The sequence below is a fragment of the Nerophis ophidion genome, linkage group LG12 (assembly GCF_033978795.1).
Source record: "Nerophis ophidion isolate RoL-2023_Sa linkage group LG12, RoL_Noph_v1.0, whole genome shotgun sequence".
NCBI lineage: Eukaryota > Metazoa > Chordata > Actinopteri > Syngnathiformes > Syngnathidae > Nerophis > Nerophis ophidion.
This window is the reverse complement of record NC_084622.1, coordinates 33,570,545-33,597,854: the sequence shown is the minus strand read 5'-3', so window position 1 is coordinate 33,597,854 and position 27,310 is coordinate 33,570,545. Positions and strand designations below refer to the sequence as shown.

The 27,310-nt window shown below is 40.5% G+C and overlaps 1 protein-coding gene across 5 annotated transcripts in view; it reads left to right on the top strand.

Annotated features, from left to right (window-relative positions):
• The first annotated feature begins 472 nt into the window (after positions 1-472).
• The window catches only part of phaf1 (phagosome assembly factor 1), a 36,657-nt gene continuing 9,819 nt past the window's right edge, over positions 473-27,310 (top strand). The window contains exons 1-17 of one of the 5 annotated variants that reach the window (XM_061917419.1): positions 473-1,093; positions 1,211-1,279; positions 1,383-1,471; positions 3,583-3,665; positions 8,129-8,212; positions 8,541-8,584; positions 14,859-14,938; positions 15,072-15,166; positions 22,802-22,866; positions 22,938-23,050; positions 23,301-23,434; positions 23,506-23,589; positions 24,900-24,982; positions 25,104-25,147; positions 25,239-25,288; positions 25,544-25,602; positions 25,705-25,777. In XM_061917419.1, the coding sequence (XP_061773403.1) occupies positions 1,408-1,471; positions 3,583-3,665; positions 8,129-8,212; positions 8,541-8,584; positions 14,859-14,938; positions 15,072-15,166; positions 22,802-22,866; positions 22,938-23,050; positions 23,301-23,434; positions 23,506-23,589; positions 24,900-24,982; positions 25,104-25,147; positions 25,239-25,288; positions 25,544-25,602; positions 25,705-25,777 (1,155 nt within the window). In that variant the 5' untranslated portion in view covers positions 473-1,093; positions 1,211-1,279; positions 1,383-1,407. Of the gene's footprint in view, positions 1,472-3,582; positions 3,666-8,128; positions 8,213-8,540; positions 8,585-14,858; positions 14,939-15,071; positions 15,167-22,801; positions 22,867-22,937; positions 23,051-23,300; positions 23,435-23,505; positions 23,590-24,899; positions 24,983-25,103; positions 25,148-25,238; positions 25,289-25,543; positions 25,603-25,704; positions 25,778-27,310 lie in introns of all 5 variants that reach the window. The other 4 variants (XM_061917417.1, XM_061917418.1, XM_061917420.1 and 1 more) reach the window with 4 other exon arrangements.

Below are 27,310 nucleotides of genomic sequence, written 5' to 3'. Positions count from 1 at the left end.
AACCTATACCCAGGTGCATGTCTTTGGAAGTGGGAGAAAGTCGGAGTACCCGGCGGGAACCCACGCATTTACGGGGAGAACATGCAAACACCACACAGAAAGATCCTGAGCCCGGGATTGAACCCAGGACTGATTAGGACCTTCGTATTGTGAGGCAGATGCACTAACCTCCCTGATGTATCATATTATTATATAATATTATTTTTTTTATACAATATGTATAACAATTACCATGTACAATGCAGTATATGTAACAGCTGCAGCAAAAAAAAGGGCATCATAAATTGAGTTCCTATTTTAGAAAATAGAAAAGTAAAAAACAAATAGACTTCCTACTCCTTTTTGGACATGTTATGTTTAGCTCCAACAATAAAATGTAACTTTGCTAAGCAAGTTCTGAAAATAAAAAATAACAAAAAATTCCATTGCCATCAGTGAGCCGTTTACTCTGACGTCACCACGTCTGTAACGCGCATGCGTCGAAGACAGGAAGTTAAACAATCAGCTGATGCTGCCTCTTGTTGTCGTTGAAGGCAGAAGTTGCCGTTGTTCGCTCGCCCTGCTGCTCTTTCTCGGCCGCCGACACCGACGAAACATTAGGCTCGTAAAAGGAACACGGCGGACTCACAAAAGGCCGACAAACAAATGTGTAACAAGGGGACGTGTTTCCTACCGAGGAATTTGATTGGGCGGAAGAGGAGCTAGCTCTCAACGCTGGTATATTAGCGTGAAGGAACGAAGAAAAACACCTCTTAACCCGCTTTGTCTTTTTACAACATGATTAGTGGATCCTCTATTTGTTTGATTTCCTGATTTTTTTCCTTCTATTTGTACTTAATCTCCAACGCAATCAGAGCGGGTACCTCGTCGGCAAATGTTAGCCAGCACAGTCGCTCTGTTGTTGCTGCTTTCGTAACTTGCACATACTGACAGAATATTCCAGGTTATTTATTGATTAGATTGTTTTGTGGAGTTTATTTTCCTCTGTAATCGCAGTGCAAACTTGTTCTCGTGAACGAGTCTATCTTGCTGTGTGAGCCCTCCAGATTACAGAATTAGGCAGCAGTTTGACTGACAGCTGATACTGTACTTGGTAGGTTGTGTAATTTGTTTTTGCAAAACTTTCCATCAGCTTACCTACTGTTAAAATTGGAAGTTGTAAGGACTGGGTCATTCCAACAATTTTAAATACCGCATGTCATTGATTAAGGTGGGCACCTGTTACTGGAAAAGTGCCACTCTGATGCCCACACATGACTATGGTGGCTGTTTGGCTGAGGTATGAATTAAAGTAGTCTAGGTAAAGTTGTGTGCACACTGATCAGGGAGGGAGGGAGAGAGAGAGAGAGAGAATCCTTCAGTGGGTTCCATTGTGTCTTAAGGTGAGCCACCCTCTACTACTTGCCAATGCTGGATCTGGAGGTGGTACCTGAGCGATCACTCGGAAATGAGCAATGGGAATTTGCCTTAGGTAGGTACTAGGGTGTGAGTGTGAATGTTGTCTGTCTATCTGTGTTGGCCCTGCGATGAGGTGACGACTTGTCCAGGGTGTAGTCCGCCTGAATGCAGCTGAGATAGGCTCCAGCACCCTTCGCGACCCCGAAAGGGACAAGCGGTAGAAAATGGACAGAGGTACTGATATACCGTATTTCCTTGAATTGCCGCTGGGGCGCTTATTAATTTAAAACCTCTTCTCACTCCTGCGCTTACCAAAGGCATGCGGTAAAAGTAAACATGCGCTAATTATTTTAAAACTTCTTCTCACTCCGGCACTTACCAAAGGCATGCAGTAAACATTTGAGTGTGATGTAAGCTTGGACCTTAAATCCTATTGAATACCTCTTAATCTTCTTCCCTTTATGCGATTTCAAATTACCGGTATTGAAATCAGCCTCCTCCATTTTGAAAATGATGACAGAGGAAGTGTCAATCGTGACGTCACAAGTTTGACCAGGCGGTAGGTAATACTAAGCATGCGCTAATTATTTAGCGAAGAGAGTTTGACCCGGCAGTAATTCAAGGCAGGCGCATACTGTATGCCCTGCGGCAATTCAAGGAAATACGGTAATCAAAACAACAATTCTCGCATATTTGACAGAAGATGCGTATGTCTTTGGTAAATGTGAAAAAGGCTATTCACATGTAGTAAATGTGCTTAAAACACTGCCCGGCCCACTAAAGGTCACCACTTGGATTTAACTAAGCAACCGTATCAGTGAGTTGCTTTTATTTGGTCTTGCATGTCAAAAGAGAATACTTCCAGGAGTTGTGAAAAGTATGTTAACTTTGTTTTCTGAAAGGTAAAAATCATTGGTTTGTATTAACCATGAGGAAAACAAAGGAGATTGATGAAACTACTAAAATGGGGTTGAGAACTGTCCACGCATTATTTGAAAGTGGAAACACAATGGGGAAACTTTGCATTATTCCAAGATGTCGGCAGAAAATGAATGCAATTGTAAACAGAAATAAATGTGTCATTGCAGAAGCGATGCCACAATCGAAGATGAAACTAAATATACACATTATTGCAGACACATAGAATCTTAGTGCCTCAACTTACAAGCTTAATTGGTTTTGTGACAGCGCTCTTGACTGAAAACACTTTCGGCATCTTAAATCAAATTCTCCCATTGAAATGAATTCAACTGGCACAATTTTAACATTTATCATATATTTAAAAAAAACAAAAACTTTTAGAATTCTTACATGAAATACAATAAGGCTATGATCACACTGCAGAGTCAGATGTCAAATTCAAATTCTCTTTGTAAAATCAGATCTTTTTAATGGCCGTTCACACTGCCAAAAAAAATGAGATTTCTAACGTCAATGCAATCTGACTTGCATGCGGACATTGTATCATAAAGTTGCATGCACTGCAATGTTTACAGTAGTAAACATGGATTCCACTAGATGGTCTCAGTAATGGCACATTTGTGGCAATTTTAATGAATTTTTGCAATCAAACAACATTTTCTGAGGCAAATTGTTTGCACGTAAAATATTAAGAAAGAGGATGGCAAGTATTTTGATCTTGCAGTTTTATGGGATATTTTGCTTCAATGTCAGTTTGATGTGCATGTCAGAGGGCATGGAGTCGGAGACAGGAGTGGTAAAAAAATTCACTTAAGGTCCTTAAACACATTCTTTTCACCTGTTTTCTGCTCCGTTGTCAACTATTTATTTTGTAGCAGTCTATTTTGGCAAATAATTATGACAATTGTCGCTTTTTGATGACCATTTGTTCTGATGAATGTAACCTGAGCGCGGGAGCATTCATATTGAGGACATGTCGCATATATGTTCGATTTATATCTACATAAGAAAGAGGCCTGTGTCGGATATGACAATTCGGAATTGCACTGTTCACATGGACCTGAAAAAATCAGGTGCAGGTCGCACTGACCTGCACTGTGAACAAGGCCAAATTAGTGACCTGTGTTGCCATAGAAGATAATTAGAAGCTTGTTTCATTCAGGATTCATTATGTTGCCAAAGGCAACTTACCCCTTACAAAGTTATTTATAGTCCAACCTTAAAACTGAGGCAAACTGCTGTATGTCTCTTTTTTTTCCACAGGCATGCCATTGGCCCAAGCCATCTCTATTCTCCAGAAACACTGCCGCATCATCAAAAATGTCCAGGTGCTTTATAGTGAACAGGTAAGATGTGGCACAAAAATATTTATACTATTTCAACCAAGAACAACATTTATTCATGATTATTTCTGAGGCCAAATAAGATCAGTTTGGCGTAATAAATAATTGGTTCATATGTTCAAGGAAAATCTACTTTTCTTACCGATTGGTACTTGTTTTTGTGTATTTTGGATCTGCAGAAGTGCGGTAAAATTTGAAATCAAACAATGGAGGGATGGCTGAAAAAAAATCTTGCTTTTCTTCATACTTTCTCCAAGCAAGCTGTTTGGAATTTGCCCAACTTGTGACGTGTTTTCCCAATTGGGACGTCAGCAGATATCTCCATACATGACAGCAATTTACCCCAAGATCTTTGCGCGACTCCGCCATTGTAGTCTGACATAGTCAATAAGTTCCTTCTTTTTCTCTATCCTCTTGTTTTGGGGCAGACTGACTCGCACATGCCCATGCATCCTCCGCTGTTGCCATTTCTAATACAATGTAGCGTGTATCTTGTCAGAAGACTTGATATGGAAGCGCTGAGTACGACAACATGGCTGGCGGGGGGGAAGGCGCTGTCGAAGGGGAGGCATGAAAATAAGCCGCCCACAAAATGGAACATCCTGACCGGATGGTCAGAAAGTAGCTTGAAGACGGTCTGTAAAACGTAATCTATGCAACATTTTGAACAAAGAACCACCGTTACATGTTATGAAGACCAAAAGTAAGTGTTTTTTATATAATGTAGAAAAAAAATCATGACATGACCCCTTTAAAACTTAACTCCAATTTATTATAAGATTAATAGTAGATGACCTCCTCTCTGAGCTGCCACCTTATCGTGGTAGAGGAGTTTGCGTGTCCCAATGATCCTAGGAGCTATGTTGTCCGGGGGCTTTTTTCCCCCTGGTAGGGTCTCCCAAGGCAAACAGGTTTTAGGTGAGGGATCAGACAAAGAGCAGCTCGAAGACCTCTATGAAGAAGATAAAACATGGACCCAGATTTCCCTCGCCCGGACGTGGGTCACCGGGGCCCCCCTTCTGGAGCCAGGCCCGGAGGTGGGGCACGATGGCGAGCGCCTGGTGGCCGGGCCTGTTCCCATGGCCCGAAGAGGCAACGTGGGTCACCCCTCCAATGGGATCACCACCCATAGCAGGGGCCATAGAAGTCGGGTGCAATGTGAGCTGGGCGGCAGCCGAAGGCAGGGCACTTGGCGGTCCGATCCTCGGCTACAGAAGCTAGCTCTTGGGACGTGGAACGTCACCTCACTGGGGGGGAAAGAGCCTGAGCTAGTGCGCGAAGTGGAAAAGTTCCGGCTGGATATAGTCGGACTCACTTCGACGCACAGCAAGGGCTCTGGAACCACTTCTCTCGAGAGGGACTGGACCCTCTTCCACTCTGGCGTTGCCGACAGTGAGAGGCGACGGGCTGGGGTGGCAATTCTGGTTGCCCCCCGGCTTAAAGCCTGCACGTTGGAGTTCAACCCAGTGGACGAAAGGGTAGCCTCCCTCCGCCTTCAGGGGGGGACGGGTCCTGACTGTTGTTTGTGCTTACGCACCAAACGGCAGTTCAGAGTACCCACCCTTTTTGGGAGCACTCGAGGGAGTACTGGAAAGTACTGCCCCGGGTGATTCCCTTGTCCTACTGGGGGACTTCAACGCTCATGTTGGCAACGACAGTGAAACCTGGAGAGGCGTGATTGGGAAGAATGGCCGCCCGGATCTGAACCAGAGTGGTGTTTTGTTATTGGACTTTTGTGCTCATCACAATTTGTCCATTACAAACACCATGTTCAAACATAAGGGTGTCCATATGTGCACTTGGCACCAGGACACTCTAGGCCGCAGTTCCATGATCGACTTTGTAGTTGTCTCATCGGATTTGCGGCCTTATGTTTTGGACACTCGGGTGAAGAGAGGGGCGGAGCTTTCTACCGATCACCACCTGGTGGTGAGTTGGCTGCGATGGTGGGGGAGGATGCCGGACCGACCTGGCAGGCCCAAACGCATTGTGAGGGTCTGCTGGGAACGTCTGGCAGAGTCTCCTGTCAGAGAAAGTTTCAATTCCCACCTCTGGAAGAACTTCGAACATGTCACGAGGGAGGTGCTGGACATTGAGTCCGAGTGGACCATGTTCCGCACCTCTATTGTCGAAGCGGCTGATCGGAGCTGTGACCGCAAGGTAGTTGGTGCCTGTCGGGGCGGCAATCCTAAAACCCCTTGGTGGACACCAGCGGTGAGGGATGCCGTCAAGCTGAAGAAGGAGTCCTATCGGGTCCTTTTGGCTCATAGGACTCCGGAGGCAGTGGACAGGTACTGACAGGCCAAGCGGTGTGCGGCTTCAGCGGTCGCTGAGGCAAAAACTCGGACATGGGAGGAGTTCGGGGAAGCCATGGAAAACGACTTCCGGACGGCTTCGAAGCGATTCTGGACCACCATCCGCCGCTTCAGGAAGGGGAAGCAATGCACTATCAACACCGTGTATGGTGCGGATGGGGTTCTGCTGACCTCAACTGCGGATGTTGTGGAAGGAATACTTGGAAGACCTCCTCAATCCCACCAACACGTCTTCCTATGAGGAATCAGTGCCTGGGGAATCTGTGGTGGACTCTCCTATTTCTGGGGCTCTGGATGCTGTGGGGCTGTCTTGGTTGACAAGACTCTGCAGCATCGCGTGGACATCGGGGGCGGTACCTCTGGATTGGCAGACCGGGGTGGTGGTTCCTCTCTTTAAGAAGGGGGACCGGAGGGTGTTTTCCAACTATCGTGGGATCACACTCCTCAGCCTTCCCGGTAAGGTTTATTCAGGTGTACTGGAGAGGAGGCTACGCCGGATAGTCGAACCTCGGGTTCAGGAGGAACAGTGTGGTTTTCGTCCTGGTCGTGGAACTATGGACCAGCTCTATACTCTCGGCAGGGTTCTTGAGGGTGCATGGGAGTTTGCCCAACCAGTATACATGTGCTTTGTGGACTTGGAGAAGGCATTCGACCGTGTCCCTCGGGAAGTCCTGTGGGGAGTGCTCAGAGAGTATGGGGTATCGGACTGTGTTATTGTGGCGGTCCGCTCCCTGTACGATCAGTGCCAGAGCTTGGTCCGCATTGCCGGCAGTAAGTCGAACACATTTCCAGTGAGGGTTGGACTCCGCCAAGGCTGTCCTTTGTCACCGATTCTGTTCATAACTTTTATGGACAGAATTTCTAGGCGCAGTCAAGGCGTTGAGGGGTTCCGGTTTGGTGACCGCAGGATTAGGTCTCTGCTTTTTGCAGATGATGTGGTCCTGATAGCTTCATCTGACCGGGATCTTCAGATCTCACTGGATCGGTTTGCAGCCGAGTGTGAAGCGACCGGAATGAGAATCAGCACCTCCAAGTCCGAGTCCATGGTTCTCGCCCAGAAAAGGGTGGAGTGCCATCTCCGGGTTGGGGAGGAGCCCCTGCCCCAAGTGGAGGAGTTCAAGTACCTAGGAGTCTTGTTCACGAGTGGGGGAAGAGTGGATCGTGAGATCGACAGGCGGATCGGTGCGGCGTCTTCAGTAATGCGGACGTTGTACCGATCCGTTGTGGTGAAGAAGGCGCTGAGCCGGAAAGCAAAGCTCTCAATTTACCGGTCGATCTACGTTCCCATCCTCACCTATGGTCTTGAGCTTTGGGTCATGACCGAAAGGGTAAGATCACGGGTACAAGCGGCCGAAATGAGTTTCCTCCGCCGTGTGGCGGGGCTCTCCCTTAGAGATAGGGTGAGAAGCTCTGCCATCCGGGAGGAGCTCAAAGTAAAGCCGCTGCTCTTCCACATCGAGAGGAGCCAGATGAGGTGGTTCGGGCATCTGGTCAGGATGCCCCCCGAACGCCTCCCTAGGGAGGTGTTTAGGGCACGTCACACCGGTAGGAGGCCACGGGGAAGACCCAGGACACGTTGGGAAGACTATGTCTCTCGGCTGGCCTGGGAACGCCTTGGGATCCCCCGGGAAGAGCTAGACGAAGTGGCTGGGGAAAGGGAAGTCTGGGTTTCCCTGCTTAGGCTGTTGCCCCCGCGACCTGACCTCGGATAAGCGGAAGAAGATGGATGGATGGATAATAGTAGATGACATGAATAGGTGTATTTATATTTTAATCTGTATTTACAATTCTGACCCATTGTTGATTAGAGAAAATTATCCTAAATATAAAATGAGGTAGGTGGGTTTGGCTGTATACAGTTCAGTTCAGTTTCATATTTTCTTTTAACATGCATACAATACATAAAATGACAAAAGAAAAACCCTAATGTAAATTAACAGTTTGAGTTTTTGCTACATAATACGGTTGACCTTCACAGTGACATTCTACTGTTGATTATATCATGGCATATTTCGGCGGCAAAGGCTTATGTGTATGCAAGAATTCTAAGAGAATGATTTGTGCTCATAAATGTTTTTGTCAGCGAATTGTCTCGTGTGAGCGTCCATTCATGTGTATATGAATTAACGCCCTTATTTATGTCCCCCACAGACACCATTCAGCCATGATCTCATACTGAACCTGACTCAGGATGGCATTAAACTGCTTTTTGATGCAACAAATCAGAGACTTAAGGTAAAAATCTATGTAACTTTATGTAAATTAAATTAGCATTTCCTGAAAGGAACAAGCAGTAGAAAATTGATGGATGTCCTGACACTTTCAAAAAATTGTCTCACTTGCATGTTGGGTCATAAGAAGTGAATTAATGGATTTTTAGGAAAGCTGTATATATTTCCTTGTAATTATGTTTTGTTGCACTTAAAACCAACTGCAAAAAATGTTTTTATTTTTATATAATCTTACTGCTTTCTCTTTGCCCCTTTGTTTAATCACATTTACCTGTTGTATGCATTGGACACCTGTTACATGCCAATAATTTAATTTGTCTTTGTGCTGGCAGGTGATTGAAGTGTACGACTTGAGCAAAGTCAAGTTGAAGTACTGGTGAGTAAAACTATACGCTTTGAGGAAAAAATTAAATTTGCTGTGAGAGTAAAAAACAGTTGCACACTCTGTTTTAGTCTCTATTAGGGATGGGCGTATTGATACCAAAGTGGGTATTGGTATCAGATCGATACTTTTGCTGTAGATTTCTGTCTGTACTTTCAGCATATTATAGTGGTACCTCAACTTATTTGCACAAGTTGTTCCATGACTAAGTTCATATCTCAAACCTGCATACGGTATCTCATTGAAATAAATGAAATCAATTCAATCCTTGCTCGCCTCTCCCCAAAACAGAACAATTTTAACAGGCATCATACCTTTTAAAAGAAAAAAAAAAAGTATTTTAGATTAAAAAAAATACTTTTCAACACTGTTCAAAAATAAACAATAGAATATATTACACACTGCTACAGTAGTTTTATGAAATAATGTACTATCTATATATCTATTATTATTCACCACTTAATTTTTTATTATGACTTTTTTCATAGAGCTGGTTGCTTGTTTTCCTTTGTGACATTTGGCAACACTGCCTCTATTTGTTTATGTTGCATACAACATGTATGTCTGACCCAGTAAATAATGCTAATGCTCACTCGTCCATTTTGTAGAGCGGGTCAGCAGAAAAGAACAAATTGACAAACGTCGGAAAGATCATTCAGCAGCTACTCTATATTTTCATTGCCTAATGTCCACCGTGTGGATGTTTTTTTGGAGCGCAGGCTGAATTCTTCTTTGAAGTTGTGCACATTGACAGTGCTGCGTTGGTTTTTATTTGTTTGTTTTTCTTATTTGGTGGTCTTCATCTGTGGCACTCACGTCAACAGTTGTATGATGGAAGGATTGTGTCGATTTCTGGCTGTGTGCTGTTTGTTTGTTTTTATTTGACAGGGATATTTCACAGTACATACAGTTCCAATTTTATATACAGTGGGGCAAAAAAGTATTTAGTCAGCCACCGATTGTGCAAGTTCTCCCACTTAAAACGATGACAGAGGTCTGTAATTTTCATCATAGGTACACTTCAACTGTGAGAGACAGAATGTGAAAAAATATTCCGGGAATTCACATTATAGGAATTTTTAAGAATTTATTTGTAAATTATGGTGGAAAATAAGTATTTGGTCAATAACAAAAATTCAAATCAATACTTTGTAATATAACCTTTGTTGGCAATAACAGAGGTCAAACGATTACTATAGGTCTTTACCGGGTCTGCACACACAGTAGCTGGTATTTTGGCCCATTCCTCTATGCAAATCTTCTCGAGAGCAGTGATGTTTTGGGGCTGTCGCCGAGCAACACAGACTTTCAACTCCCTCCACAGATTTTCTATGAGTTTGAGGTCTGGAGACTGGCTAGGCCTCTCCAGGACTTTCAAATGCTTCTTTCGGAGCCACTCCTTCGTTGCCCGGGCGGTGTGTTTGGGATCATTGTCATGTATTTTCAAAGCTCTCACTGGTGGAAGGAGGTTTTGGCTCAAAATCTCACGATACATGGCCCCATTCATTCTTTCCTTAACACGGATCAGTCGTCCTTTCCCTTTCCCTCTGCAGGTCATTCACCAGGTCCCCCCGTGTGGTTCTGGGATTTTTGCTCACCGTTCTCATGATCATTTTGACCCCACGGGATGAGATCTTGCGTGAGCCCCAGATCGAGGGAGATTATCAGTGGTCTTTTATGTCTTCCATTTTCTGATAATTGCTCCCACAGTTGATTTTTTCACACCAAGCTGCTTGCCTATTGTAGATTCACTCTTCCCAGTCTGGTGCAGGTCAACATTTCTTTTCCTGGTGTCCTTCGACAGCTCTTTGGTTTTGGCCATAGTGGAGCTTGGAGTCTGACTGTTTGAGGCTGTGGACAGGTGTCTTTTATACAGATAACGAGTTCAAAAAGGTTCCATTAATACAGGTAACGAGTCGAGGATAGAAGAGCTTCTTAAAGAAGAAGCTACAGGTCTGTGAGAGCCAGAGATCTTCCTTGTTTGAAGTGACCAAATACTTATTTTCCACCCTAATTTACAAAGAAATTCTTTAAAATTCCTACAATGTGAATTCCTGGATTTTTTTTCACATTCTGTTTCTCATAGTTAAAGTGTACCTATGATGAACATTACAGACCTCTGTCATTATTTTAAGTAGGAGAACTTGCACAATCGGTGGCTGACTAAATACTTTTTTGCCCCACTATAAATTGTATATTGCATATTACTACAGTGCAAGTTCATTATCATTGGTTGTCCCAGGGCAAAAGCGAAGTGCCAGCAGGTTAAAAATACATTTAGTAATTCAACGTCATATAATTACAGATAAAATATAAAATACAGCTGTGAACAATTACTACTTCAACTGGCAGTGGAAATGCTGGTGACTCAAATTATACTCACAATTTAAAGCGTAATAAAAAGCCAAGAGACATATCTCAAATTACTTGTAAGTTGAGGTACCAATTTACTCACTTTTCTTCAGTTTGTGCAAGCATAGCATCTCCCCTAGTCTGTCAGTGCAAACAGTGCATCTCTCTCTATACTCCTTACCCCGCACACACTTAACCCCTCCCACATTCAGCTCAACAGAATACTGTTTTATTTTTCACATACATGTGCCTGCAATGGATTTGTTGACATTTATTTCGATTTACATTTTTGTTACATTAGTGCACTTTTTGTTGTTTTGCATTAGTAACTTTTTTCTTAAATAACTGTGTGTAATTGAACATAACAAGGGAATTATTTAAATTAATTTCAGACTAATACATTGTTTTGTTGTTTTAGTAGCATTTAGGTATAAAAACATTTTATGGGAAGAATATAGTTTTCCGATGTTATCTTAGGCAAATCCACTAACGTATAAAGTGATTATGACATTTCAAGTCAAAGTATCGGTATCAGAATTGATATCAATATCAACAATACTAGACCTGTATTTACTTGGTATTGGATCAATACCAACATATGTCTTTCCATGTGTACCCTCAAATGTTACAAATTCAGTCTTTTTCTATATACTGACATCGGGGGGTTTGATCGAGGGGGTTGCACACACAAGAGCACCCTAAAAAGCTGAGGTGTCTATGCCTTGCTCAAGGTACAGTGCAATCTAAGGTTGGCGCTCTCAAATAATGTAAATAGATAAATGCAAAAAATACATTCCCTACTGAAAATGCAGAACATCCATCCATCCATCCATCCATCCATTTCCTACCGCTTAATCCCTTTTGGAGTCGCGGGGGGCGCTGGTGTCTATCTCAGCTACAATCGGGCGGAAGGCGGTGTACACCCTGGACAAGTCGCCACCTCATCACAGGGCCAACACAGATAGACAGACAACATTCACACTCACATTCACACACTAGGGCCAATTTAGTGTTGCCAATCAACCTATCCCCAGGTGCATGTCTTTGGAAGTGGGAGGAAGCCAGAGTACCCGGAGGGAACCCACGCATTCACGGCCAATCAACCTATAAACAACAAAAGACTGAGCAGTGTTGTAGTGTAATTGGGACACCACTGTTCTACTGCGTGAGAGTCACACTACTTTGTGTAACTTCCACTAAAAATATTCTCTCGTTCCAAAGAGAACAACGAAATGCTCATGAAGATAATCCTCTCACAGTTTCCAAACTGAACCCTCATGATATAAACTCTAGTCTCAAGCTAAATGCTTGCATCTTGCTCTTATGGCTTTAAGTTGTTATGAAAAATCTTTTTCATCAATTGCCAAAATTCAGACTTTTAGAGGCTCCAGTGTACTACATGTGGTCATAGTATGTGCCATCTGGTCTGTGTGTTTGCTAATCAGGTTATTAGCCTCCTCGTGCATCCCGCGAGTGCACCCGAAGTTGGTTGCTCATCAGGAAAGGCAGTAAGGCAGATGACAGGAGTGAGAAAGTGAGACGCTCACAGACACAGGCAGGATCAACAGGTCACCTGGTAGATGGCTTTCCTTTTTTCCCCTATTTACGTTTTTGGTAGTTGTTAATATGTTTACAGTACTTTTTTTGTTATTCTAGTTTTGTTCAGAGACAGTCAGTTGTTTTTATCTTAGCTACACTTTTATTCTTTAATTCTTGGGCAGGTTTGGCGGTGGAGTCATGTACAATAGCACCTCAACTTAATTGGTTTTGTGACGAAGGTCTTAACTCAATTCAATATGGTCCATTGAAATGAATGAAATCTATTTAATTGGTGCTCGGCCTGCAAAACAGCACAATTTTAAAAACGTCTTTAAAAAACTTTTGGATGAAAGTTTTTTGTACAAAAACAATTAAAATACAATGTACTACAAACAACTACAGTAGTTTTATAAAGTAATGTAATAATATTGTACAGTATTTAATAGGGTTGTTAACAATAAACCGAGGTGACCAGATGCGTTCACGAGGTGGCAGGTTCAGTTACACCGGTTGCAGCCCCCTCAATCGATAAGATTTAGTTGTGAATCCTTAGGCTAATTGAGTGTAGACACATTTACTTGTTATCGTGCCGAATCAGTTGACGGTGTTTGTCTTTAAAGGCCTACTGAAACCCACTACTACTGACCACACAGTCTGATAGCTTATATATCAATGATGAAATATTAACATTGCAACACATGCCAAAACGGCCTTTTTAGTTTACTAAATTGCAATTTTAAATTTCCCGCGAAGTGTTGTGTTGAAAACGTCGAGGTATGATGACGCGTGCATTTGACGTCTCGGGTTGTAGCGGACATTATTTTCCAGCCCGATCCAAGTATTAAGTAGTCTGCTTTAATTGCATAATTACACAGTATTCTGGACATCTGTGTTGCTGAATCTTTTGCAATTTGTTCCATTAATAATGGAGAAGTCAAAGTAGAAAGATGGAGGTGGGAAGCTTTTAGCCCTTAGCCACACAAACACAGCCGGTGTTTCCTTGTTTAAAATTCCCGAAGGTGAAGCCTTATTATGGAACAGAGCGGTCAAGCGAACATGTCTAATAACATCTGAATCGCTCTCACTGCAAAAGCCTTTTTATTTCTTTTAACTTTTTTTTTTTCTAGTCCTTCACTCTAAATTTCCTCATCCTCGAATCTTTCATCCTCGCTCAAATTAATGGGGAAATTGTCGCTTTCTCGGTCCGAATAGCTCTCGCTGCTGGAGGCTATGATCATAAACAATGTGAGGATGTGAGGAGCCCTACAACCCGTGACATCACGTGCACATCGTCTGCTACTTCCGGTAAAGGCAAAGCTTTTTATCAGCGACCAAAAGTTGCGAACTTTATCGTTGATGTTCTCTACTAAATCCTTTCAGCAAAAATATGGCAATATCGCGAAATGATCAAGTATGACACATAGAATGGACCTGCTATCCCCGTTTGAATAGGAAAATCTAATTTCAGTAGGCCTTTAAAACAACACGAGCCAAGGTTGTCGTGAAAAGACTCATGCGCTTGTTACAGTACTTATGTAACTGGAGACGTAAATAAACGTAGATACTAGGAATGTAACGTATTATAAATACTGCAGTGTTTTTGTTTCAAAGTCTTTGAATGAAATGTTGGTGGGTGTAGATTTCTTTTGACGTTTTAGCATTGGCTGGGTCTCTAAATAAACTACATCTCCTAAAATCATCTGGGCAGCGCGGGAACAGCAAGGTGGGGGCGTTGAACGCTGTAAGCAGGAAGTGAAGTATGTTTTTACTCATAGATAACATGACTTTTTTGGGGACATTAAAGCGATCCATAATTGGTTGATGTATGTTGCAGACAAACAATTCCAAGCCAAAATATAACCTTTTTGGCGGAGGCAAGTAAGTCTGTATACTGGGTAAGCTAAGGGCGGCACTTTCGTTTTGAGCGTTTCATAGCTGACACAGAGCCGGAAATAAGATTCAACTAAAAAGCTACCTGATACACCCTCCATCCATCTATTGGTTATGACGGGGTGTTTGAACTTATTGCAGCTGCACTCGGGTGGGCAGTACATGGCAGTCTTGGGAAGTAAAAACTAATTTCTTAGGAAACAGTCCTACTTTATATTGCAGCTTTATAACAGGTGCAGAAACAACTACTTGTCATTCACCAAAACCAAGTCCTCACTGTTTGTGCCCCACGAAACTATTAACAGTATTTGTATGGACCATTTCTGTGGATGTTCACCTCTAAGCCATAAACATTCCAGCTGCTATTTTACAACCAGCATCGGGTTGTCTTTTTAAAACTACTATCAACTCAAACAAATATGTTGTAATACCAACTGAAATATAGTGTATTATTTTTAACCAATTTCTAATGTGTGTGTCATTCCAGTGGAGTACATTTCAACTCTCAAGCCATTGCCCCCACTATAGAACAAATAGACCAGTCATTTGGAGCTACTCACCCTGGAGGTATACTTTGATTTAAAATGTTTGCATACTCTTTTTCCCTGTGGAAAATTTCACTCTTTGTTTCTCTGTGCGAGAAATTTTCTTTTTTTTTGCTGAAGTTACTTCTTTTTTCCCCCCTCCCATTTGTGTCCAGTTTACAACGCAGCAGAACAGTTGTTCCATCTAAACTTTCGAGGACTGTCTTTCTCCTTCCAACTAGACTCATGGAACGAGGCTCCAAAATACGAGGTGAGATTGTTGCTGAGAGAATGTAATTTAACAGTAAGTAAGCTAGCTTTTGTGTTTGTAATGCACAACACAATGCGGTAGGACACCAATCTGTATGGACTGATGAACATGAACAATAATAGTAAAGTATACGTAAAGTATTAGCCTGCATTTCATGTTTTGTTTGTACACATCTAGCTCAACAGTACATGTAGTTGTAATTAGGCCTAAGCCGATAACAAATTTTGCTTGACAATATATTTACAAATTATTGCCTATAAACGATATTGCCAGGATTTTGTGAGACAAAAATAACCATAAATTTAATGATAGTACATAATAATAATGCATGTATAGCCTTTCAAATGCAATAAACTTGTATTTTTTGTGATTTTAACGATACAATTGAAATTAAAACGTTTAAATCCGCAAGTTAAATAAAACAAACATAACAATTAAATATACTTTGTTAGCAAAGTTTGTACTCTAATAAACATAACTAAAAGCATAAACAGTAGGCAGAGTTCAAGTTTTGCATTACTTAACTGACAATCAAGTTAAACCTTCTTAAACAAAATTTCAAAGTAACAATATAAACACTACAGTTTAAACAGATGTAGTAACAGGTCACATGCAAATCAAAATTAAGTTTGGCAGATTCCGAGGTAGGGAGACCAACATGTCAGCAGTCTTAAAAATGCTAGTTTTATAATGGTATTAAATAGCAGCCTATTTTTAGCGATGTATTTAACCACACTTTCTGTGAGTACACACTATTTTGCAATGTTTTATTTACACTGATGGTGACTGAGCTGTCACCTGGTTTCTTCACCAAATGCGAAGTAAGTGCCAAGTAAGTTCAAGTACTCCTGGCTGCTGCCCGCGGTTTGGTGTAGGCCTCAACGTTGACCTACGCCCACATTGAGCCACGGCCCTTTTTAAGCGGAAACTATGAACTGTTATGCAGCACCAAACGGCTAATTATTTTTTCAAAAAACAATTGGAAAAAAATATATATATATACATATCTAAAGCTGGAATATGTCCGGGTGTTATGTTGAGTGCATACATTTAATATATTATAAAGTTTTTTGTATGGTAGCCTGTATTCAAATGTCATAATTATCAGCTGTGTTGGTTCAGCAATTGTTGTGGTAGTTGTGATTGTCATGGGGATGAGGCCGGTGTTCCAGAGGAAACCGTAGACTGTATAAAAAAGGGAGAAAACACAAAAGTCCATATCTGTTTCTACGTTGTGGGCGTGTCTCGATCTGGGCGTGGGTCAACGTTGAGGCACGCTCCGATCTGTGGTAGCTGGATGATGGAGAGGTTTTGTCAAAGAAAAATAATCAAAAATAGAAATGAGCTAAAGCTCCTCTGTTCCGTACATCATTATCTAGGTTACATTATATTCTCACATTGGTGCGGTGGCAGTTGATTTTGTGATCATTTTGTGCGTCGCTTCACAAAGAGCCAAATACACTTAAAATTTCTAAAATTCTCCCTAAAATCTCAAAAGTTCTTAAATATGATTTGAAAAAGTCTTAAAAATCTCTGTATGGTACTTTTTTTAAAAACATGCATACACTTCAGTCTTTGTTTTAAATGTTTGGATTTAAGAGGACACAATAACGTAACTACAAAACGGATACAAAGTAGGCTACCTGTGCTGCCCGGTCAGAATTAATAGCGCACGAGCTTGTGTGCTTTGCGTGCGCAACGGTGTGTTCTTACAGCTTAGCATAGCAGTTGAGAAAACATAACAAAAGCCTACAGCAAAACCAAATTACTTGCATAAGACGGGTAATTGCAAATTCAACAATTTGTGGTTCCAGAACAACCAATTTAATGCATGCTTAAAGTCTAATATTACATACAGTAAACGCACACTAATTTATGTGTGGTAGTAGTGTACTCACAGCAGTAAAACTATTTAGAAAAAATAATTCTCCTATAATATTTCTATTATTTATTCCAATAATTTCAGGTCAGCTTCTCATGCCTAATCTTTTTTCCAAATTTATACAGCAAGTGACATCAAACGCTATAAAGATTTTTCTGTTTCGTGTTTACACTCAGTTTATGGTTGGGTGAAGAAAGCATGGAAGATTTGCAAATGTCAACTTGTCATGCTTTAAAAAAGTTACAAAAAACAGGCAAAATGTAGTCATACATACCAGATACAAAATGAGCTGAACAAATTTTAATCTTATCCACATTATTCACATCCAAATTTTGTTTGAGACTTGCAAGCCATAATCACATTCTTACTTTTTAGACAATCGCTCTGTCTGCACTCTGTTTTTCACAACTTTGTGCAGATGCAGTACTGTATATGTTTTTATCTGTTTGCTCAATTCTTACAGCCGCAAAAACCCTGCAAAAGTTAACTATTTAGCTTTAGCAGAGATGCTTCCAGTCTAGGGCTGGGTGATATGGCCTTTTATTAATATCTCAATATTTTTAGGCCCTGTCACGATACACAATATATATCTCGATATTTTGCCATAGCCTTCAATGAACACTTGATGCAAACAATCACACCAGTATGATGATTCTATATGTCTACATTAAACATTCTTGTTCATAATCCATTGATATATGCTCCTTTTAAACTTTCATGCAGAGAGGGAAATCACAACTAAGTAAATTTACCAAAACTGTATTTATTAAACAGTTATTAAGCATTGACACAGACATTCATGTCATTTCCAAAACAGAAACTGCAAGATTGTCAGAGACATTTGAAAACAAGCTATACGTGCACTTTTGTGAATGATGTCACCATGATGACATATCAAAACTACACTAAATTAAAGTGTACTTTTTGTATAGAAAGCCACTACAATAGTTAAAAACAAATAAAGTGCACTTTAGTGCATGAATTCACACAAGATATTTCACTAAGTGACACATAAAAAGGAGGTGCATAATTGGTTCTTGCGGACGTTATCTCCTTTTGTTGTTGACTTTTTTTTTTCATACGGTGTTGATGTGGAAATGGTTGCTTCGGCATTTTGTTGGTTTGGCACCGGCCAGAGATGTTGACATGTGGAGTTTCAAGCACTCTTCATTCTCTAGTGGGTGACTTTTCAAATGATGCTACATTAGCAGTGCTGCTACTTTTTGTAACAATGCTTTTGCCTCATAAACATTGAACATATTCCCGCTTGAAGCCAAACCACCGCCAGACGATGGACCCTGTGCTGATTTTCTTGGTAATTAATTATTCTTCCATTTGTTACCAGATTCGCACCTTTTCTCTCTCGTATTACCACTCGCATCACTCCGCTTGCATCACAGCTAACGTTACCATGTCGATACCTGTCTACTCCGCGGGATCGTGTGATGTTACACACGTGACGTGTGTAAGAAGGTGCGCTTTGTTTAAGTCTTTGTGAGAAGAAGAGACAAGAAAGAGTGGGCAACGCATGCAGTGTAATGCCCGCAGCTAAAAGCAACTGCGTGAGAATGTATACTCGAATATCACAATATCGTCATTTTCTGTATCGCACAGAGACAAACCCGCGATATATCGAGTATATCGACATATCGCCCATATTGCAATATGTTCTTCTAGTAGCATTGCTGATGTTGTGGTTGTTGCTATACATGAGAACACACCTTTTGCAAGAAAACTACTAAATGGCTGAAATGATTTAATATTTGTTTTCAATTAGTTTACAATACAGGGGCTTTTGGTGTATTTAGTTAATTTAACTTTTTTGTTTGCCAATGTGAAAGAGCAGTGAAGGAATTTCTACACTTGTACAATTCATTCTGGCCCGCTGATTTTCCTGTGTATGTCTTTTTACTTTTTTTGTCCGTATGGAAATGAAAGGGTCCTAAATTGTATTCATTATGGTCTTAAAAAGTCTTTGACTTGTTGAATCCTGCAGAAACCCTGTTTTAAGTTGAAGGAATTGAGAGTACAGTTGCATGACAAGTTCTTGAGTGATTTCATTAATCATTAATTCATTTTTCATTATGTTCAGAAACTTCAAACCTAACACTTTTATGTAATAATAACATTTGCTAAAAATGTGATATGGTAATATGATTTTAAATAACCTGTCTCCTTAAGGATTCAGCGGGCACCTATGTTCATAGGTCAGTATATTGGTCAGTAAGGCATCTCTTTGTGGGGAAAGTGTCTTGTCAAAGGACACAACAACAGTGACTTGAATAGAGGATGCGGGATTCAAAACCACCAACTCTCAAGTTACTGAACGTTCTGCTTCACCTCCTGAGCTATGCCACCCATATTTACAATTATAATGTGTGTGTCCAAATAAATAATTAGCTGAAGCCTCCACTTTAAATGAAGGGCTAAAAAGTGAAGCTATTTGAATGTTTTACAACCAGTTGAGAAATGTAACAATTATCAGTATTAATGATAAACCGTGGTAAAATTCCAGACTGTTAATATTACAGTTTGAAATTTGTATTATTGGTGAACTGTGATCGATTAGCGCACCTTGATAGACTCACGGTGATACTGTTCATTTCCTGGAGAAACATCCAGCCTGCTCATCGCTAGTTACCTTAAAATACCAGTATAATGGGAAACATGATGACTCTATATTGAAGGGATTATCTCCTATTTCAAAAGACTTACAAACTTTGTGAGTAAACAGATATGATCAAAATAATATAAATCTCATAGAGATTCCCGAGGAATAATGACAATGAGCAGTCACGTGGTCTGTGACTTGCATGGGCGACCACAGTTCCCTTTAACAACAGCAAACCTACTACTCACGGCATACTTTGTGAGAGACAAGAGAGACGACTTTGGGACAAATTATTATCCAGAACCATATATTTTTTAACCTGAACATAAGGAGGATGAGCAACAAGTTTTAGAAGCTGTGTGCTACACAAATGCAGCTTTAGTGAACACAAGAATCAAGGAGCAATTTTTCTTAGTATTGAACAGGAAATACAAACTATGAGCACAATAAAATAATCACTTTCTGTACAATGCCTGCTCTCACCGGGATGCCAACTAATGGGATATTCATGACTTTCCAAGTGAGAGGCATGATTATAAACTAGAGTAACTTTCATCAACTCAGTGGCGAAGCAGCAGCAAGGTACTGGTGGCCTTAGTATTTCAATATAGCAGCATAAGGTAGTTTGCTCTCTGTGATAAATGCACCGCTAAAAATAGACTGTCTGTGTTAGCCCTTATAATAACAATATCGCTAATACTCGGTTATTATACAGGTTACAAGATGCAAATGGAGTATTGTTGACGGTTTTTATGTTTATTTAAAGGGCTTTATGGGTGGAATAGAGGAGCCCCTGTTGACCCAGATGCTAGCGTTAACGTTTATTTATGTTTTAGAATGCGTAAAAAAAGAAAAACGTGTTCTTGTCTTCCATATGGATTGTGAATGATAAGTAGCACATCTCTTTCCCATTTTTGAGTATTTCCAGTATGACTGATCTGCTGACTCTGAGCAGAGTGCAAAAGAGTTCCCACCCATGATGTCATCAAATCCCGAACGTACTGAAATTGCCGAAGAGGGATATTCAAAATTGAAATTGTGACATTTTGTGGATCTTTGGATTCAACTTTCACACACTTTGCGAATTACAAATATAATAGGATAAGGTTTAACGGATAAAAGGAAACAATTAAATAAATAGCATATAAATAGCTTTTCATTTTCCATTTAATTGGTATTTTAAAAGCAAGCATGAATAATCACCCATTGCGTCGAGATAACCGAAAATTCTTTAACAAGTTCTTTAAATATTTTTGTTCCTGAGAATGCATCTGGCAGTCAATTCCCATAAAATCAGTTAGTTTTTGCGTAATCGGTAGATAACTAATTTTACTTGGAATGCCCTCTTTCCATCACCAGGCTCTATATTCCGTCACCCATTGGTGTGATGACATCTACAGAACTGGAGCACATTTCCCGGCATAGACAGTTTGGATAAAGGCATATAAAACTAATAGTTTGATGACTTAATTGCATGTTTTTGTCACCTTGGTCCATAATTACTTACTGATATGGTTAAGAAGAAGAAGCTCTTTATTGTCATTGCACAAGTATGACAAAATTAAATTTTCAGCACAAACCCGTCCAAGATTTGACAAACATTGTACAGTGTGTCTTTATATATTTCATTTTTATTTTCTCAAAAAAAAATGTTTTGGGGTGTTTTTACACTCTCAGGTAATAATTCCCTTCACACAGGATGCTTTTAAGGGGACAACAAAGGATTTAAATGAGTAGTAGGCTGTTGCCCCCGCGACCCGACCTCGGATAAGCGAAAGATGATGGATGGAGTAATAGACAGTTTTACTTTTGTTTAGTTAGTGTGTACTATTTACTTTTTGTTCAAACAATTGTAGGTTATAAGAGAGAAGAAAGAACAAGTTAAACGTTGTTTTGATATTATTGTCAATAGCACCTTCTTTAAATAAACAGAAAAAATTACAATTAAAGGGGCTGTTTACAACATTTACACAGATGCCTAAAGGGCGCTAACTTTCCTCACAGTATGTCCCGCCCTCTTACTGCTACGTGCATAACACGTGCACACGCATTATGTTTGGGTGTTGTTAGCGAATGATAGCGATTTGTTTAGCTAGTGTTAGCTGTCATTGAATGCACATCCCTAAAAACCTGACTCCAAATTGTTCGCTGCTTCTCTTTGAATGCTTTGGTATGTGTGCACATACTCTCTGCGCGTACATGTGGACGAGACAGGGTGAGTGACAGCAGTAAACACCAATCATCCATCCATTTTCAACCGCTAGTACCTTTTGGGGTCGGAGTGAAGTGAAGTGAATTAAATTTATATAGCGCTTTTTCTCTAGTGACTCAAAGCGCTTTACATAGTGAAACCCAATAGCTAAGTTACATTTAAACCAGTGTGGGTGGCACTGGGAGCAGGTGGGTACAGTGTCTTGCCCAAGGACACAACGGCAGTCACTAGGATGGCGGAAGCGGGGATCGAACCTGCAACCCTCAAGTTGCTGGCACGGCCACTCTACCAACCGAGCTATACCGCCCCAGACTATCTCAGCTGCATTCGAGCGGAAGGCGGGTTACACCCTGGAAAAGTCGCCACCTTATTTTTGTTTTAAAAAATTACATAAACTTAGTTATTGGGGAAATATACAGACAATTGTAAAACAAATGTGTTCTGTTTAACCACTAATGGTAACATGAGCTAGCTGGTAATGTTTTTGTTATATATTTTGCTTTGAAAAATGTTACTGTGAGCAAGTTGCAAACAGTGCCTTTAACACATGGTCGGTGTTGGTATCTGCCAAGTCCCCTCATGGGTGATCGAAATCTGCAGCATAAAACCCTGAATGGAACATTCCTATTTGAAACTAGGTGAAATTGTGTTGCGATTTCCATTCTTCCTTTTCATTATGTAGCTGATTAAATGTGTCTCTCAGAATTTCGGAAGGCTGTGCCAACTTGGCACTGAATCTCTGCATAAAGCCACTTCTGGAACAAAATCTAATCATGATGTATTTGATTATGTGACATGATTATTTGTGGTACAAAAGAATGTATTCCCTTATATTTGTTGTGCATTTCCATGTCAGCCAGTGCTGTAATACTACTGCCAGTTGTTTTGCCTTGGCAGCCTAATTTTGCCCTGGGTTTGGCATCCCTGCAGATTCCACACGGGGCCATGGTCAAGAGGATGCACATCTATACTGGCAACAATCTACAAGAAACAAAGTACGAAATACACTCTACAATAAGAAACATGATGTATTGAAGATTTTTAAAAGTGACCTCCTCGTTTTTAGAGCACCAGCAATGCCATTGGCCTGTTTCCTTGGTAACATCTATGCAGAGTGTGTGGATGTTCTAAGAGAAGGTCCCGGGCCTGTAGGCCTTAAACTCCGCCTCCTAACCGCTGGTAACATATGCCCGTTCATTAATTTATTTCGAAATGATCGTACGCCCTCAGTATGTTATTCAGTCAGTGGATCTTAATGTTTATAACTCCTCTTACTTTTCATGTGCTAGAATGAGTTATGCTGATGTTTAAGCAAAGTTACAACATTTTAATCAAACGGCAACACAGACCAATCCACACACACACAGCTACTGCATTTTCTCATTGGTTTAAATGGCTTTGTCGACTCATGTTTGGTGTGGCTGTGCAGGTTCTGGTCCTGGTGTGATGGGTGATGCTAAAGTCAGGTCCTTGGAGAGAAACATCTACTTTGGAGACTCCTGCCAGGATGTACTCGGTGCTCTGGGTTCTCCGCATAAAGTCTTCTACAAGTCTGAGGACAAGGTAAACTCATCCTTCCTAAAAATGCTTAGTGTTTCAGAAACGCTGGCTGACGTTGTGCTGGTTTATTTTAGATGAAGATTCACTCTCCATCACCTCACAAGCAGGTTCCTTCCAAATGTAACGACTACTTTTTTAACTACTTCACCCTGGGAGTGGTACGTATTTGTGTTTGAAGAAGTTTGGTATGAGGGGGAGATTGTCTTACTTGTTAATGACAGGTGCATGTTTGTTAGTCTTCTTGATGACTTTCAGCTTTCAGTCACAAAAATATAACATTTAATATTGGTGAACTTCAGCTCTTTTATGCAGGGTACATCCATTCTCAGGGGTTCAAAAGTATTTGGACAGGTGATTCATATTATTTTTCATAACATACAGTTAAGGACGTAACGATATGAAAGAAAGATATCCTGGTTATTGTGACCAAAATTATCACGATTATCAATATTATCTCAAAAAGGACTTACTGAAATCTTATGACCAAGTTTTTTTTTCCAATAACTAAAATAGATAGACACACTGTTAGAAAATCCATAATTTTGCATGTATAAGGTTTTTTTATGCTTCACTGACAGTGTTTTATCTTAGTATGTTATCTGTTTTAATGGCAAAGGTTTTAATATGTTAAATATTGTTTTATGTTGCAGCACTTTAAGATGAATTTAAATGAAAAATGCGTTTCAAATAAAATCAAAACATTTTTTCTGGCGGGCATTGTAGCGTCCTATTCTGTTCAGCGGTCCATGAACGCACCACTAATACACCTTTGTCTTGTATTATCTTCTAAGTAACAATCTCTCTGTTCTTAGAGAGCACTGCTCGTAGGTTCAATGTGCACAATTAAATAGTTTAGTTACCTGGACAGCAATGTGTTTATATAAGTTTAGATTGGGGTATGTCGTTTTTTAATGGGGAAAGACGTTATTGTTTTCATGTTAGCATTTATGCAAGCGAGCTAGTGCCAGTCTGTTTGTGAATTAATTAATGTGCAATAATCAATCACAGTTTTTCGATATTTTTTGTTTAAAACGATAATACTACCCATTGGGAGTTTTACTGTGGTTATTATTACTGTTTATCTTTACGTCCCTAACATGCTCTTTTACCTTAACGATGGATGCTTACCTAAAAGGCAGTACAAGTTGTTATACGGTCACTGATCAGGTAAATGCATCAGACTGTGCAAAGATGAGTAAAGAGACTGACTGTAAAATTAGATTTTAAAATGCAGAAACATTATTTAAACTATTTAACCTAAACGTGTTTTATCTGATTATTCGATTAATTTAACAAACTAATCAATAGATGACTAAGATAATATCTGCAGCCCTACAAAAGGGTGATTCATCTTATTTTATTTTAAAAAAAACTCTTTTTTTAAAACATTTAATTTGACAGCACTAATTATGAGTAAAATCTAAATGTATCATTTATTGTTATTATTTAGTTGTGTTTTTTTTTTCAGGATATCCTGTTTGACTCGACATCTCACCTGGTTAAGAAGTTTGTCCTCCATACTAACTACCCAGGACATTATAACTTCAATATGTAAATATTTCAAAACTTTTGTATTTCATATATATTTCCTTTTAAATATACCAAATCATCCATGTGCAAGTTTCCTAATCAGTGCAATGTCATCATTTTCTTCTCTCCTTTTTCATTGCAGTTATCATCGATGCGATTTTAAAATTCCACTTGTCATTAAAAAAGGTTTGACACTATAATCTTTTACCTCACCATAAGTCATACATTAATTTATTTTCCCACTTAACTGCTATGTTTGGGTTTTTTCCCCCACCAGAAGGGGTGGACTCACAGACTGACAACTGCATATTAACTACTTATAGCAAGGTCAGTTATGGACAGGAATTGGAAACCAAACCCTGACATGAACTTTGGTTTGCAACTTTTTTAGCTTTTACAGTACACTTTCAAAGGGCACGATTACTGTTAGAGTTGTGTATCTGTTGGGAATAGAACAACATCAGTGCTTCTGACACAAGTTCTCTCCAGATCCCCAAAATAAGAGAACCCAGACTTTTGTATGGTCTTATTTTCCTGTCAACACAGTGAAATTGTTTTCAATGTTATCTTTTTTATTAACAGTGGGATCACATCCAGGAATTGCTAGGCCACCCTATGGAAAAGCCTGTTGTGCTTCATAGGTACACAATAAAGGATATTTGTACAATGAAATATTTGTCCAGATGCCTGATAATCATACCAACATCATTACTAAATAACCAACAAAACATGTGCTTCAACAGGTCCTCGTCTGCCAATAACACTAATCCCTTTGGTTCTACTTTCTGCTTTGGACTGCAAAGGATGATCTTTGAGGTGAGAATCTTTTTTAGAGGCATCCATCCATCCATTTTCTACCGCTTATTCCCTTTGGAGTCGCGGGGGGCGCTGGTGCCTATCTCAGCTACAATCGGGCGGAATGCGGGGTTCACCCTGGACAAGTCGCCACCTCATCGCAGGGCCAACACAGATAGACAGACAACATTCACACTCACATTCACACACTAGGGCCAATTTAGTGTTGCCAATCAACCTATCCCCAGGTGCATGTCTTTGGAAGTGGGAGGAAGCCGGAGTACCCGGAGGGAACCCACGCATTCACGGGGAGAACATGCAAACTCCACACAGAAAGATCCCGATCCCGGGATTGAACCCAGGACTACTCAGGACCTTCACATTGTGAGGCAGACGCACTAACCCCTCTGGCACCAGGCAGCCAAATAAAATATGGCAGGGGTGCCCACATTTTTTCAGCAAGCTATATATATATATATACAGTATATATGTGTGTGTGTGTGTGTGTGTGTGTGTGTGTGTGTGTGTGTGTACACTGTATGAATCCACTGTATGTGTATAGTATCATTCATCCGCAATCATTTGTGAGACAATATGTTGTCCAGCAAAATATGTCAATGTCAGACCTAGTGGGAGCTAGACATGTGACGTTCATGAGCAAGTCGAGTGGAAATTTTAAATTTTTACCCTCGGGGATTAATAAGGTATGTCTGATTCTGATTCTGAGTCTTTCAAACATCTCTTTTAACTTAACACGGAGGTTTTGATATGCGGTTGCAAGTTATTCTCCTAATTGCGCATCTCTATAATTGAGAAGATCAAGCAAAGGTTATTTGATTTCAGGAGTTTAAATAAGAAAAAGAAAAAAAAAGGCGTGGTGGGTAGAGCGGCCGTGCCAGAAACCTGAGGGTTGCAGGTTCGCTCCCCACCTCTTCACGTCTAAATCGCCGTTGTGTCCTTGGGCAGGACACTTCACCCTTGCCCCCAGTGCCGCTCACACTGGTGAATGAATGATATGTGGTGGTCGTAGGGGCCGTAGGCGCAAACTGGCAGCCTCGCTTCCGTCAGTCTAACCCAGGGCAGCTGTGACTACAAATGTAGCTTACCACCACCAGGTGTGAATGAATGATGGGTTCCCACTTCTCTGTGAGCGCTTTGAGCACCTACCGTATTTTTCGGAGTATAAGTGGCTCCGAAATATAAGTCGCACCTGCCGAAAATGCATAATAAAGAAGGAAAAAAACATATATAAGTTTCACTGGAGCATACTTGCCAACCTTGAGACCTCCGATTTCGGGAGGTGGGGCTGGGAGGGGTGCTTGGTTAATGTATATTTACAGCTACAATTCACCAATTCAAGTATTTCATATACATATGTATATACATATATATATAAAAGAAATGCTTGAATTTCAGTGTTCATTTATTTACACATACACACACATAACACTCATCTACTCATTGTTGAGTTAAGTGTTGAATTTTCCATCCCTGTTCTATTCTCTGTCACAATTTTTCTAACCATGTGCATGTACAGTAGATGGCATTATTGTC